Raw genomic sequence first — 14,246 nt, 5'->3', positions numbered from 1 at the left:
CAACACAGGCGAGCCCCCAAAGCGGGTTTGGTCTGCTCCCCGCCCGCTGCGTGTACTTTCTGTAACGAGAGCCAACTTCTGGACAGTGTTCCATGGAAGAGCCCCCGGGGGTCCGGCGTGTTTATAGAAAAATGTGATTATCATTGATTTCTTTTGTTCTCCCGGATCCGTGAGGCTCAGCCTACGTAAGGATGATTGCTTTGAGACTTGGCCCGGCAAACCCCGACTCTGGCTCCAGGTGGCCCTGTGAGGAGGCCTCTGGGGTGTGACTCCCCGTGACGTCACCAGAGGCCTGGCCGACTTTGATCATTGGAAGGAATTAAGTTGGAAAAGGGAAGTGCGTACATTTCATCTGCAGAAACCCACCCAAGAGGGGACCCCCACCCCCAGGGGGTTGATGAAACCGCCCGCCCACTGCCTACTTGCGTGAGCCACCCTGCGCCAGCACAGGCTGCTGCGTGGGCGCCGGGAAGGCCGGCTAATGCCCCCAGACAGGCGGGCTTCTCTGGGGCCACCCAGTCGCCCGATGATCAAGTTCGCCCTGGGTCACCTAAGATCACTCAGAAAGTGTCCCCAAGCCTGTCACTCCCTGGGAAGGAAAGACATTTCGGTGTGACTGACACGCTTGCTGGGAGGCAGGTTGAACCTCAGGCCCGGCCTGGTGCCTGAGGCCGCCGGCTCCTCGGGGAGGGGGGAGGGGGACAGCGAGCAGACCGAGCTCTTTTCTCACTGCGCTGGCGAGAGGAGGTTGGAGCGAGATAACTGAATGAGGACTGAGGGGCGTCGCTGTCTCCATCCATCTGGACGGCCATGCTGGGGGGGCCTTCGGGGTGGGGGGCCTCCGGCGGGGCCTCGAGCCTCCATGAGCTGGCATATAGGATCCTGGCGGGACCTGGGATGCCCACCCTGGGACTCACGCCTCTCTGTCTTTGCTCTGGCCTGTCTGGGGCTCCCAAGCTGCCTTTTTTTTTTTTTTTTTAGCCAAATGTCTGTGCGAGGCCCATGCCCCTCTGCTTCCTCTGTCCGTTTTATTTTTAGGGCTGGTGTCAAAATCTCTCTTTCTGTCTTCCTTTGCTTTGACAATTACCAACAGCACCCTCCCTGTGACGGTGTGGTCCCAGAGAGGACGCTGCCTGGGGCCCTTCGCCCTCCCCTGCCCCATGCGGCGTCCACCTTGGCTGGCTTCCCTGTGGTGGCAGCAGCGGTGGTCACAGCAGGAGGCTGGAGGGAGGGCTTTGCACGCGCCCTGCTCTCCGAGCCGGGACACCAGCTCCTGCGCAGCCCGTCTCCGATCCAGAACCTGCTGCGGCGAGTTTGCTCAGCTGCCCTTGGGGAGGGGGTGTCAAAAGGAGCAAGCAGAGGAACACCGTGCGTGAGCGCAGCTCAGCCGGAGACACCTGGCGGGTGGGCAGGTGGTAAAGGCCCAGATCTGGGCTGGGGCCAGCTTGGCCTTGCCCTTGGTCCTCCCTGAGCATCCCCCTGAGGAGCAGGGCCAAGGTCTGGGAGCCTGAGGTCTGGGAGCCCAAGGTCATCGGGGCAGAGGAGACAGTGTCCCTGGAGAAGCGCTGATAACCAAGGTCACCTGTGCTTGCCCATGCACACGCACCACAAGTGTGCACACACCCACACTGCATACACCATGTGTGTACATGAGCGTGTGTGCACCTGTGTGCATGCTCGCATGCTAACCCACGTACTTGTGTGCCTGTGGCCCACATGTGCGCCTGTTTGTGGGCACCTGCATGCACTCTAACACATGCACTCAGTGTGCATACACCTGCACACACCTACATGTGTGCATGTGCAGACACATGCAGTGCACACTAAAATGCACACACTGTGTGCACACATATACCAATGTATGTGCGGCATGCACACCCACACTGTGCACACCTGTGCAAATGAGTGTGTACACACATGTGCACGCTAACGTCTACTGTGTGCGTGCTCCCCTGCCCACGTGCATATACACATGTGTGTGCGACTCCAGCCAGGCACACAGAATGGGTGGGAGCGCATTAGCCGGTGGTCACTGGCTCTGCTAGGACCCCTGCCACCAGGAGGAGGCCGCGGGGGTGGCCGCAGAGCCCGGGTTGCAGGCTCCTTCCGGGTCGCTCGGCTCTTTCTACTTCTGGCTTCTCCACGCCCGGATCGCTGGGCCCCGGTCCTGTTCCCCCTGCGTGGGGTCCTGACAGTGGCCGTGCCGTGCCCTGCACAAGCGTCCCACACCTGCGGGGGCCCCGTCACATGGCAGGCATCTCTGATTGTTCATCATGGCTATTCATTGAGATAAACTCGGGGTCTCAAGAGAAGGTTCTGCAGATGTGACAGAAGCCTTGCAGGAAGGGGTGTCTCCTGACCTTCCCGAGTGTGTCCGGCAGGCTGGAGGGCTCACAGATGAACTGAGCCCGTGGGCTGACCACTCATGCCACAGGGGACACTGTGGTCATTTGTGGTCCCTGTAGAGGAAGCCGCCTGACAGAGGCAAGACCGGGGAGCTACTGCGTCTCCGCGAGCATCCGGGGCTGCCCCCCCACCCCCATTAATGGATTGGCACGCCGAGGCCCCCCGGGAGAGGGGTCCAGCCCAGGGACCACTAAGACCCGGCTCTCCTCACTCTCTGGCACCAGGCAGGGTCTCTGCAGCCAAGACAGTTGCAGGGAGCCGGCCTGAGCACCTTTCCACGGTGAGATGCTGCCCCCTTGAGGCTGCCGGGAGCATGTCGCCCTCCGGGAGGACCTGCCAGGGGGCCTGACAGCAAGCAGAGACCCGGGAGAGCTCTGGGCGTGGGCCCACTCGGGGCCGGGGTCCTGCCCGGCCCGTGTGGAGCCCCTCTGAGGCCCGGGCGGGTGTCTTGCAGGTGTAAATACTGCGACCGGTCCTTCAGCATCTCCTCCAACCTGCAGCGGCACGTCCGCAACATCCACAACAAGGAGAAGCCCTTCAAGTGCCACCTGTGCAGCCGCTGCTTCGGGCAGCAGACCAACCTGGACCGGCACCTCAAGAAGCACGAGCACGAGCACGCGCCAGGTGGGGCCGCGCACGCCGCCCCCACCCCCACCCCGCCGGGGGCACGGCGGGGCCAGACCGCCAGGCTGGGGGCGCAGGCGCCGGCGGGCGGGGGCGGGGACTGGAGAGACTGGGCTGATGGGAAAGAAGTGAGAGGGACCGGCGAGGGAAGAGCAGGGAGGGGCGGGGACAGGCAGGGACTGGCGGGAACTGGCAGGGACAGGCGGGGAGGGGAGCAGCCCCGCGGAGGCCCCCCCTCTGACGCCCCGTCCATGCAGTGAGCCAGCACTCCGGGGTCCTCACGAACCACCTGGGGACCAGCGCCTCCTCCCCCACCTCCGAGTCGGACACCCACGCACTTTTAGACGAGAAAGAAGACTCCTATTTCTCTGAAATCAGAAACTTTATTGCCAACAGCGAGATGAACCAAGCATCAGCTCGAACAGACAAAAGGTAAGACACTCACACCTGAGGGGCTGCAGGGCTGTGAGGATGCGCAGCCCCGCTTTGTGGCTGAGCCCAGAGCGCCCCCCCCCCACCCCGCACCTGCCCCCAGGTGCACCTGGACGGGGACCAGGGTCCCACAGCAGAAGGTGAAGCCCACGGGCTCCACAGCTGACACCTAGTCCACCCGGATCTGCTGCCTGGAAGCTGGGGGAGTATCAGCAAGGGCGCCCCTCCCTGCCTCAGTTTCTCCATCTGGACGAGGTGCCGATGCAGGTTTGCACCTACCGCAGCGCCAGGCAGGCAGGCCTCCTGGCAGCTGGTGCAGCTCAGCCTTGACATTCGCACGGTATAGCCAAATGTCAGCCTGCCAAGGGCCCCCGCCACGGTCCTGCCAACCTCTGAGTCTCCAAACAAGAGTGGTGCCCTTTTAAACACACGTGCCTGCGCATGCGCACACCAGCACCCTCAGAAATACGGCAGAATTGGGATGCGAGGAGGAGGAGGAGGAGAAGGAGGTTCAGCACTACCTCGGGTCATAGGGCTGCCGCCCCCGAGGAGGACACGCCAGGCCCAGGACGGGCCCCCTTTGGGAGAAAGCCAGTGCCAGACTCCAAGGGTCAGACTCCAGGGTTCCCGAGGAATGTGAGCCTCTGATTCTGCAGAGGGGAAACTGAGGCCCAGAGGATGGGTAGGCTGCAGCCATACAGTCCTCAGGGCCCAGACCCCTCCCCATCCACTCCAGGAAGCGAGGAGCATCCCCAGGAGCCAGGTCCCCGGGGACCTGCCAGCCCCTCGGGGGGGCTGGGTATTCCTGGTGACCAGGCTCTCGGGGCACAGGGCGGGGCCCCTGGGAAGGCGGCCCACTCTGCAGCCCCCACTAGAGAGCCTGTGGGGTTCAGGCAGCACGAGTGCCACCTTCGGAGGAAGTCCCAGGCTGGAGCGCCCGGGCACCAGGTTACATCCAGGCTCCATCCCCCTGCCTGTCACCCTGTGCCCAGGGCAAAACCACAGGGCAGGGGTGTGCCAGTCCATCTTCTTTGGGTTGGGGCTGCCCATGGGGTGGGCCCAGGGGCACCAGAAAGTCTCCCCACCCCAAGTCTGGTGGCAGGCTGGCTGTCAGCCATGAGGAAGACACTGCAGGAGGCCCACTAGGGCAGAGGGCACAGTGCCACCCTGTCCCCTGACCTTTGCCTGCAGTGTTTCTGCCAGGGGAGGGAACCAAGTGATGCTCAGACACAGGAGGCTGCCCCGAGTCCCCCAGAGAGCAGGGCCCTTGGGTGGCCCGTCCTGCTGAGGCCTGCTCCAGGGAGCCTGGGGACCTGGCAGGGCACCCCACATCACTGGTGGAAGTGGGCACCCCCATCTCAGTCGACTTATGTCACAGACAGAGTGTGTGCGAGGCTGGGGCTCTGGCAGCTCCGTCCAGGCCGGGTCACCACGGTCAGTTCTCATTCAGTCCCTTCCCTCGACCATCGGGGGGTTTAGGGCCCACCAGGCTTCCCAGCCTCTCAGCCCCTGAAACCAGAGGGCTAAAGTGTGTCCCTGCCAAACGCGTGTGGTGGAGTCCTGGCCCCCAGGACCCCAGAATGTGACCTTATTTGGGAAGATGGGGTCACACTGGAGCTGGGTGACTCTGATGCCGTATGACTGGGTCCATAGGGGACATTTGGACGCAGGCACGCGCACACAGGGAAAACACCGCATGAAGATGAAGCAGAGCGGGGCTGAGGGGTCCATAAGCCAGGGGACGCCCAGGAGGCCAGCAGCCACCAGGAGCTGGGGGCGGCCTGGGACGGGCTGGCCCTCCCGACCTCAGAGGGTCCAGCCCCGTGATGCCTGGATCTTGGACTGCATCTCGGGAACTGGGAGCAGAGACCCCGCTGTCGAAGCCCCAGCCCTGGGCTGTGTGCCTGCCGCCCTGGGACACGCGTCCGTCCCCCCTCCCGCCCCCCGGGGCAGCTGTTTGGAGGCCTGAGCCCACATCCTGGTCCGCTCTGTCGGAAGCCACCACCAGCCTCTGGGTCCCACGCTCAGCCTGGCAGGCCCCCTCCCCAAGTGCCCACCTGGTGCAGGGCTCCTACCAATGGGCTGGGGGGGGGCACACAAAGATGAAGTGAGCGGGGCCCTGTCCCCAGGCAGGGGGCTCACACATGAAGCCGCTCTGGTTCGATTAAAGGACACACAAGGCTACTTGCCAAACATCACCCACATCCCGGCACCCGTGGCCACCCCACCTGCTCATCTGCTCCTCGGCACAGAGAGGTGCTCTCAGGTCACTGAGAGGGCACAGGCTCTGAGAGGCCCAGACCCTCCCAAGCAGGGTCCCCAGCCCAGTGTCCCTGCACAAGGACAAGTCCTGGACATTGGAGGGGACGCCTGCCCTGTCCATGCTGGGAGAAGGCCCCATGTCTCCCCTGACTATAGTGGGCAGCCCCCCACGGGCTGTGTGAGGTCTGAGAGGAAGGAGATCTGGGGCTCAGAGAACCGGGCTTCCGGCGGGAGCTCGGCGAGGGAGTGCTTTGCATGGAAACCTGCCCAGGGGGCCCTCGCTCCCAGCCCGCCCACCATGGACCTGCTGATGAACAACGCTTGTGCCAGCAGCGATTTCTGAAGGACGAGCCGTGACCACACCCACCCGACACGCTTCCTCTGCCTTTTAATGACGAGGACCCAGAGCAGAGGGGTCTCGCCTGGGCTGCAGGGCCCCCGAGGGGCTTGCAAGTCAAGGACCTGGTCACAGAGACAAGCCCGTCTGGAGGGTCCTCAGCTGACAGCAGCCCGGCCTGCCCTCTGCAGGGCCCCAGGCCCTCCGGCTGTGCTGCTTGCCCTGGGCTGTCCCAGGGTCCTGGAGTCTTCCAGGCTGGCCGGAGGAGCTGTACCCATCAGGGCCGGCTGGCAGACGGCCCTAAGACGTCCACTGTGCAGCACCCAGCCCTGGCTCCAGCCCAGGACCCCTTCCCGGCCCAGCTGGCCACAGTGCCCCTGTCACACTGACCCACATGGCCTGGTGTCCACTGTGGCATCACGGAGTCCTGCCCACCCCCTGCCACACGCTTAGCCAGCCTCCTTCTCTGCCTGGATCACTCACCCCACAAGGACAGGCTTCGGCCAAGGGCAGCGACGGCCCATGACCGCAGCTTGGGGCTTTTATGACCACGAAGGCAGGCTCTCTTCGTGGGAGCTGAGAGGTCGGGGGACGTTGGGGAGGAGCCAACTGCAGCGGAGTCGCCAGCCTTTGGGGGCCCGTGGCCAACTCCCACCCTGTCATTTCAGGCCGGAAGTCCAGGAGCTGGATGGCACGCCCCAGTGTCCCGGCCTAGCCGGTGGGAAGCCAGAGGACGGGGAGGAGGAGGAGGAGGAGCTGGAGGAGGAGGAAGATGACAGCCTGGCAGGGAAGTCCCCAGAGGACCACCCGTCCCCCACACCTGAGGCCCAGAGCGCCTACGAGGACGAAGAGGATGAGGAGCCGCCCACCTCCCTGGCCGTGGGCTTTGACCACACCCGAAGGTGGGCGCAGGCCTCTGTGGGCCACAGCAGGGGCAGCTGAGCACGCCAGGGGCCCGGCCCTCGAGGGACCTAGGCATCTGTGGGTGGCTCAGGCTGAAACCAGCAGAGGACCCGCCATCCTCCCTGCCCACGGGCAGTTCTGAGGGGGGAGGCCCCGGCCTGGGGAAGCAGCCAGGGCCCAGCCACGCAGCCCTGCATGTGTGTGTGTGTGTGTGTGTGCATGCCCACACGCACATCTCGAAGCCTGGGAGCAGTGTGGGAGGTGAAGGCGTAGGGTGAGCTGGTCCCAGACCCCCAGGCAGAGCCATACTGCCCCTTAGTCTGGGGAGTGACCCCCCAGCCTCCTACAGGCCCTGGCACAGGGCTGCACCCCCCCTGTGCTGGCTGGAGACTTGCCCCCACATCCGGAATGCTGGCCACCTCAGCAGCGACAGTGCCAGCTTTCTGAGAGCCCCTGCGGACCCCCTTGGAGAGAGCTGTTCCCCCCACTCCCAGAACAGGGGCCCTCAGGCCCCTCTGGAGCCGCCCAGGGTCTTGGGGAACCAAGGTCTCCCCTCTCTGGTCTCGTTCCCGGGGGCCTGGGCACCCCACCTGTTGCGTGGGACACGTGTGTTCATACTGACCCCCGAGGTGCTCCGTCCATTTCCTGCATCCGTGTGGCTTCTGTCCTGGTGTCCACGTGTCTGTGTGTCTGTCTCCTTGTGCACGTGGCTGGTGGAGACGCTGCGGCACGCACGCAGGAGTCCTCGAGGCAGCCGAGGCGGCCGGGCTGACCGCAGGCGTCTCCCGGTCGTTGGTGCAGGTGTGTTGAGCGGCAGCGAGCAGGCGGTCCGTTAGCTCTGGAGCCGGTGCCGACCTTTGGGAAGGGGCTGGACCTGCGCAGAGCAGCCGAGGAAGCTTTTGAAGTTAAAGATGTCCTTAATTCCGCCTTAGACTCTGAGGCCCTAAAACAGACCCTGTACAGGCAGGCTAAGAACCAGGTAGGTGCCCGCAGAGCCCGCCGCCCTGCCTGCCCCGCCAGGCCGGATGGCAGGGACACTCCACGCCCACCTTGGGGGCACACAGGGCCCACTGGCCCTCCTGTGCTCATTGCCTCAGCTAGAGGGACGCCCCAGGGACTGCCACTTCCCTGCCAGCAAGAATGGGGCAGGGAGAGGCTGAGAGCAGATGCACGTGAGCCGGAGCACTCAGGGGCACGGAAGTCACGTCTCTCGTCCCCAGAGGGAGGCCTCCGCGCACAGGTGTCTGGCACGAGGCTGCCTCGGCCTCCCTCTGAGATCCCGCCAGGGTGGTTGGCAGCCCAGGTTTCCCTGCAGGTCGCTGCCCAGCAGGAGGGCGCTGGTTCTGAGCTGGCGCTGTGACGGGGCCAGGCGGCAGCAAGCTGGGCCCCTGGCGCCTCTTGTCTCCTGTCTGCACCCCCAGTGTAGCCAGATGGGGCTGGGGGTGGCAGGGTCGCAGGCAGCTCTCTGCAGCCCACCCAAGTTTGAGCAAAGCCGTCTGTGTGTCTGTCTTTGTGTTCCTACTAATTTCGTCCTGAGTGTTAACTGGGGTGGGGTAAGGGGTGAGCTTTCCCCCCAGCCCCGCCTGCTGTGGTGGCCTGTCCCCTGGTGCCCCGTGGGCTGTCTGGGGCGGGTTCCCAGTCCTCCCTGGATCAGGTCTGCACCGTCCCATGGTCTACCCCGGTGGCCCCGGGCAGGGATTGACCCTTGGGGATGGGGTCTCCGCAGTGACCACCAGCCATACCCAGCCCCCTCCCCAAAGCATACGCTTGCCCATACATGTTTGCCGAGCACCAGGTGGAGAAACGGGGGTGGCAATGAGGGAGGTGACCACGGGGTGAGCACCTCGAGGCCAAGGGAGCCCCAGGGCCAGGGCATGCTGGCTGCCCTCTACTGTCCTTTTGTCTCCTTCCTCCAGGCCAGGCGGGGGCCGTCTGTCTGGCCTCTGGTGTGGGCGGGCCCCGGCATCTCGCTGTCCCTCCCATCTGGGGCCTGTGTCTGAGTGGGCTGGGGGCAGCGGGAGGCTGGGGAGGGGCAAGGACGGGGTCGGCCTGGGGTCTGCAGAGGCCCCGTGCACACCGCTCACCTGTCTGTCCCATGTCCCCTGTCCCGTGTCCCCTGCCAGGCGTACACAATGATGCTGTCCCTGTCGGAGGACACGCCTCTCCGCACCGCCACCCAGAGTCCCCTGGACGCTTGGCTGAGCATCACGGGACCCGCACCAGAGTCTGGAACCTTTAACCCCATCAACCACCTCTGACCGGCCCGGGGGCCGGGGTCAGAGTCCACGCTAGGAGCCCCGTGTCCCGACAGAACCCTCAGCTGTGGAAGGTGGAGGCCAGGCCTCGGGGACCAGCGCGGCCTGGGGCCAGGGAGCCCCCTCATCACCTGCGTCTGACCACTGTCTATCCCCCCACCTTGGTTTAACTCAACTTTTCCAGTGAAAACTCAGAAACCGGAAGCCCTGTTGCTAGGTCACACCTCAGAGAGTCGGACTTGAGAATGACACCGCACCCAGCAGGGACATTGCTGGCAACGGGAACGACCTGGTGGCATCGGCCCCGTGGACAGGGGTGGGGTTTTCACCCCAAACTGAAGCAGGGCCGCTTTGGGGCACCGGAAGGGCAGGGCAGGGCAGACGGCTGTGATCTGGAGAGGGAGACGGCCCGAACAATTTTTATAGTGAAAATGACTAGAATGACGCTTTTGGTAATCCTGTTGATGCCAGAGTCTATTTAAGCATGTGGTTTTAAAAATAGACAGTATTTTTTAAAAAAAAAAAAGAAGAAGAGAAAAAAGAAATGGAACAAGGACTCGCCAGTTGTTTTTTAAAAGTCATTTTTGCATCGCTTTGGAATCTGTGCAAACCCAAGCCCGCCTGGGGGCCCGCACTGTGCTGGGCGCAGTCTTTATCCTGCGGACCGTGGAGGAGTTTCCTGCCCCCGACCCCATGCGTGACGCCAAGGTGGTTCCAGCGGCCCCGATCGGCCCGGGGCATGGGGCCACTTCCGTGAGCCATTTCTGACTGTACAAGGGTTCTTAGATGCGGTGTCCTAGGCTGGCCGGAGGCTGGGACTGTGCCTGACGTGTGACACGAGATGTAGGCCCTCAGTCCCCAAGCAGCCCCTCTCGAGACCTCCCAATTCTATAGGAAGGTCGGAGAGGTAGGTGGAGCAGCTTATGTTCCTCCCCGGGTCTGTCTTTGGCCGCCCCTGGGCCAGCTCCGTGCCCTGACTGCTTTTCTTCAGGAAACAGGGCGGCCCACCAGCCACAACCTAGTCTGCCGCCCGGCCCCCACCCCATCAGACCGGAGAGGGAAGGTGGCGGGCACTCCGGTGGCGGCCACCCACTCCCCCGAGCAGACCTCCGAGCTCCCCGCGAGCCCCAGGCCCCTCCCGCCCTCCATGGGGGTTCTTGGCAGGTGGGACCTGGCTCAGACCCGGAGGACATGCAGACAGGACCTGGACACCTGGACACCTGCTGCAGGGCATGAAGACAGTACAGCCCCGTCGGGGACAGCGTCTCCCTCCCGGGGACCAGTCTGCTTCTCCACTCGTGGGCTTTAAATTATTCCCGTAGGGGCCAATTTCAAATAATAATTTTTCCCTGATGGAATTTACCTTAATCTGTATATAACTTGTAATTTTTTCTAATTCATTTCTTTTCTTATTTTATTTCCTCCTTAACAGTATTTTTGGCATTAGACACTCTTATTGTGAAGAAATAATGTTAATATAAGTGCCCGGTGAAGGACCAAAACCGTGTAATAAGGTTTATGTGTCGTGTGGCCGAAACCCAGGGAGTGGGGCGGTTTTCAATGTGCCAAACGCCCCCGCGCCCCCCATGGATTCTGCCGTCGCCGCCGCCCGTCTCCCAGACAATCACGTGTTTTGTTAAATCTGAGTTTCAGTTGTATCGCATTTAAGACAAGTGTTCTATTTATTTCTTTTATCATTTGGCAGAAACACAGAGTAATAGTGTCCCAACGAGAGAGAGAAAATCGCCCAAGTTGCCCTTACAAACCGTGACTGTGGATTGTGTGGGTCGTGTCTCCTAGGGGCCGTGTCCTCAGCTCTGGCCCCGGGGTGGAGGGGAGTATCCCCACCAGGCTGTCGCCCCATGTGCATGTCACGCTGGCTCTGGGCCTCAGTCATCTGCGTGGGTGGCGGGGGTCCAGCCTCACCCCAGAGACCCCCAGCGGGAAGGCGGGGCTCACCTCCTTCTCCAACCCTCACGGGGGCGCCAGACTGAGCCCCGGGGTGTGCCGAGGCCCCTTGCCCACGTGTGCCAGTGGTGGCCCCTGGGGGCTGCCAGGAGGAGCCAGCTGTGACCTCAGCCACACGGGTTTGCCAACACGACCTCTCACACCTCTGCATGAGCATCAGCGCCCGTCCCTCAGCCGGAGCTGCCAGGCGTGGCTCCGAACGCCCAGCTTCCCCTTGATCTGGGTGGGGTCCCTTCGAAAAGGTGACGTCAGATCAAAACACCCGCTCTGTGCAAACCCAAATTACATGATTTCTTCTGCTAAAGAACAAGGTGTGTGCTTTCTTTTGCGATAGGACTCCGTCTGAAATAAGCAGTTTGGGTGGGTGGCACCTGAGTGACCAGGGCTGCCCTTGCTGTCCACCCCTGGGTCTCTGGTGGTCCCGTTCTATCTTTACAGCAGACCTCCCACCCACGAGCTTCTCTTTCCTCCTCTCTCCCTTCCCCAGGAGCCCCGCGCCACACACTTCAACGCCCATGCATTTGTCCCCTGAGAACAAGCCCAGGGCCAGGGCTGGAGCACTTGGCAGGTTTGGGGGGCCCCTTCCTTGGACCCCCAATCGAATGCACTTACTCCCCTGCCTCATGCATCTGGGAGGCTTTGCTTCAAAGCGCAGTGTGACCCAGAGCGCAGCGGGCCCCCTTCCCAGTTCTCCTGGGCCCCAGGCTCAGCACCGGCCCGCTCACCCATGCCCAGGTCTTTGACGCTGGTGCCAGCCTATGCCAGGAGACCCCTGGGGCCCGGGAATCTGGCCTAGCCAGACAATCCCAAGATCCCAGCCTCCACACCAACACGCCCATGTGGCTGGCCGGGCAGCTGGCCCAATGCTGTCTTCATGGGCTGTAACCCGGGTGGCCCATGATGCCAGGTCTGCCCAGAGCCAGGGCCCCTCTGTCCAGCCGCATGTGCTTCCTGCACTGAGACAGTTGACACTTATCCCCAAGAGGAAATTGAGAAGGAGGCCTGCTGCCTGCTACCCCCGACACCCCTCAGACCCCGCCCCCAAGCAGCGGCACCTCTGCCCCTTGCTGCTCAGATTCCCGGGACCCCAGGTCAGGACACGTGGGTTGCCCACCCCTTGGCCAGCCAGGCACTCCGTGAATGGGACCCAGGGACCCCCCGGTTCAAAGCCGGGGTGCACATTTCCGCAGCTGGCCCGACACCCTGGAGCGTGGACCTGTGGATCCATGGATCCATGGATCTGTGAGCCCAAGAGCCCACCCAGCCACGTGGCCTCCCTGTGCAAGGCCAAGAGCGCAGCCAGTCTGTCCCAGCCTGATGGCCTCCCGGCCCCGTGGCTCCAGAGTCCAGCCGCGGAAACTCGGGGGCCCTCAGCCTCCTCCGTCCTCGCTGCTTCCTCAGTGAGCGTTCGCAGAGCACTTGCCGAAACACGTATCACGAGTGTCAGCCTCGAAGCACTGGATTGTGGTCCCCTGCCCCCGCCCCGCACCCCCCGCCATCCCCTCCCCGCCCCCGCCCAAGTGACTGAAATCTACTGAGCTGTCTTCACTGTGCGGTCCTGGGGAAGGGGGTGCAGCGCCACCTGCAGAGCGCACCCCTGCACTGCCGCCCGGGGACGGACGGGGAGCCAGGCACCCCCTGTCCCCACGGGCCCCGAGGACACAGCTGCTCCCGGCCAGTGGCGGCCAGCCGGGTACCGAAAGCCATGTAACTGTCTCTGTGGCCACGCGTGACACTGTGACTAAGACATTCTTGCGTTATTCCGAGGAGTGTTCCTCATCTCCTTCCATTCCAGTTTCTGGGTTGTATTCCTTTCTGGCACGGATTCGTAGTTCCACTTCCGGGGGAAGAGAAGGTAAGAAAGAAAAGAAACCGGCAAGGTGGCTTGAGTGTCCGAACGTGCAATTACCTGCGAGCAAAGCGAGGCTGAAGGTTCCTCCGGGAGCGGCGGCCGCACGAGCGGCCACGTGGGCTCCGGGGCTTTGAGCCCGGAGACCCGGACGCGCGACTCGGGGCCACCTGCGCGCATGCGCTTGGGGAGCCCGCCCCTGCGTGGTGGCGCGCAGTCCTTCGCCGCCGTTACCTTACAGATTTGGTTGAGTTTGTTTTTGTTTTTTTCTTTCAGGACTGTATAGTGTTGAAAAGGAAATGTAAATGTCTGGTTTTCATAAAATGTTTTAAAGAAAAGACCATTAAGGAGGAGGCTGGTGTTCGTCCCATGTCCCCAGATTGTAAATTGCTTCTGTTACCAGTAAACTGTGCATGGCTGGTGTTTAGCGGTCATTATCGTGTCTGGTCGTGACGTTTTTATGGAAAGGAAAATCGCGTAGATGCACTTATGGACTGACTGTGTGAGTAGGGCCCGAGGAGTCCCGAGCCACCAGCGCGAGCGTGGCGCCGCTCTCAGCTCCCACGGACGTCCGGGTGTGGCCGGCGGCGGGCGCGGCCGGGCCGGTGGCCGCGGGGAGGACGCTTCTGCAGCCTTCGTTCGGACGCTGGAGAGAGACGGAAGCACGCGTGTAGAGAACCTTCTTTACGATGGAGCCTAGGCCACGCTGATCTTGAGGCTAATGCTGTAGAATAGGACTGTATACCAAATGTAATCTTTCGGAGGCTACCATGAATTTATACATGAGATCGATATGCAATAAATCCGTGTGCTTTTCTAACCTCCGCGCCAACGAGCTTCACTGAGGGAGAAAAGCCTGGGGTAGCGGGGCCAGCCAGTGCCCAGCCTCACCAGCCTGGCCCCGGCCTCCCCGGTGACATGTTCTGGTGCAGGGACGCCATCCTCCCGACAGCACCACCAGGCCAGGGAGGGCACCAAGTACCTGGACAGCCCTGCAGGGAGAGCGGTGGCCTCCAGGCGCCTTGGCCCTCAGACACTCTCTCCTTCAGGGGTGTCTATCTCTAGGCGTGGTTCTTTCCAGGTATATCTGCTTTCGGGAATTCTAGCCTCAGGTGTGTCTTCCCCCAGGTGTAGTGGACACCTTCTTGCTGACACGGTGTCCCTCCTGGAAGTGGTGGGAGAGCCCACGCCATAAGGCTGGTCCTAAACC

General features: G+C 62.7%; 1 protein-coding gene across 4 annotated transcripts in view; it reads left to right on the top strand.

Moving 5' to 3' along the window:
- Positions 1 to 13,835, top strand: part of PRDM16 (PR/SET domain 16) — a 283,393-nt gene extending 269,558 nt beyond the window's left edge. For 3 of the 4 annotated variants that reach the window (XM_037062126.1, XM_037062125.1, XM_037062128.1), the window contains 5 exons: positions 2,861 to 3,030; positions 3,288 to 3,462; positions 6,730 to 6,963; positions 7,766 to 7,943; positions 9,088 to 13,835. In XM_037062126.1, coding sequence (XP_036918021.1) covers positions 2,861 to 3,030; positions 3,288 to 3,462; positions 6,730 to 6,963; positions 7,766 to 7,943; positions 9,088 to 9,222 — 892 coding nt within the window. In that variant the 3' untranslated portion in view covers positions 9,223 to 13,835. The remainder of the gene's footprint in view (positions 1 to 2,860; positions 3,031 to 3,287; positions 3,463 to 6,729; positions 6,964 to 7,765; positions 7,944 to 9,087) is intronic. The other variant, XM_037062127.1, reaches the window with a different exon arrangement.
- The last annotated feature ends 411 nt before the right edge of the window (positions 13,836 to 14,246 follow it).

This window comes from Sturnira hondurensis, unplaced genomic scaffold (assembly GCF_014824575.4).
Source record: "Sturnira hondurensis isolate 20B ecotype Veracruz unplaced genomic scaffold, ASM1482457v3 Scaffold0013931, whole genome shotgun sequence".
Classification (NCBI taxonomy): domain Eukaryota; kingdom Metazoa; phylum Chordata; class Mammalia; order Chiroptera; family Phyllostomidae; genus Sturnira; species Sturnira hondurensis.
Note: the sequence above shows the minus strand (reverse complement) of the source record. Positions and strands in the feature narration are given on the sequence as shown.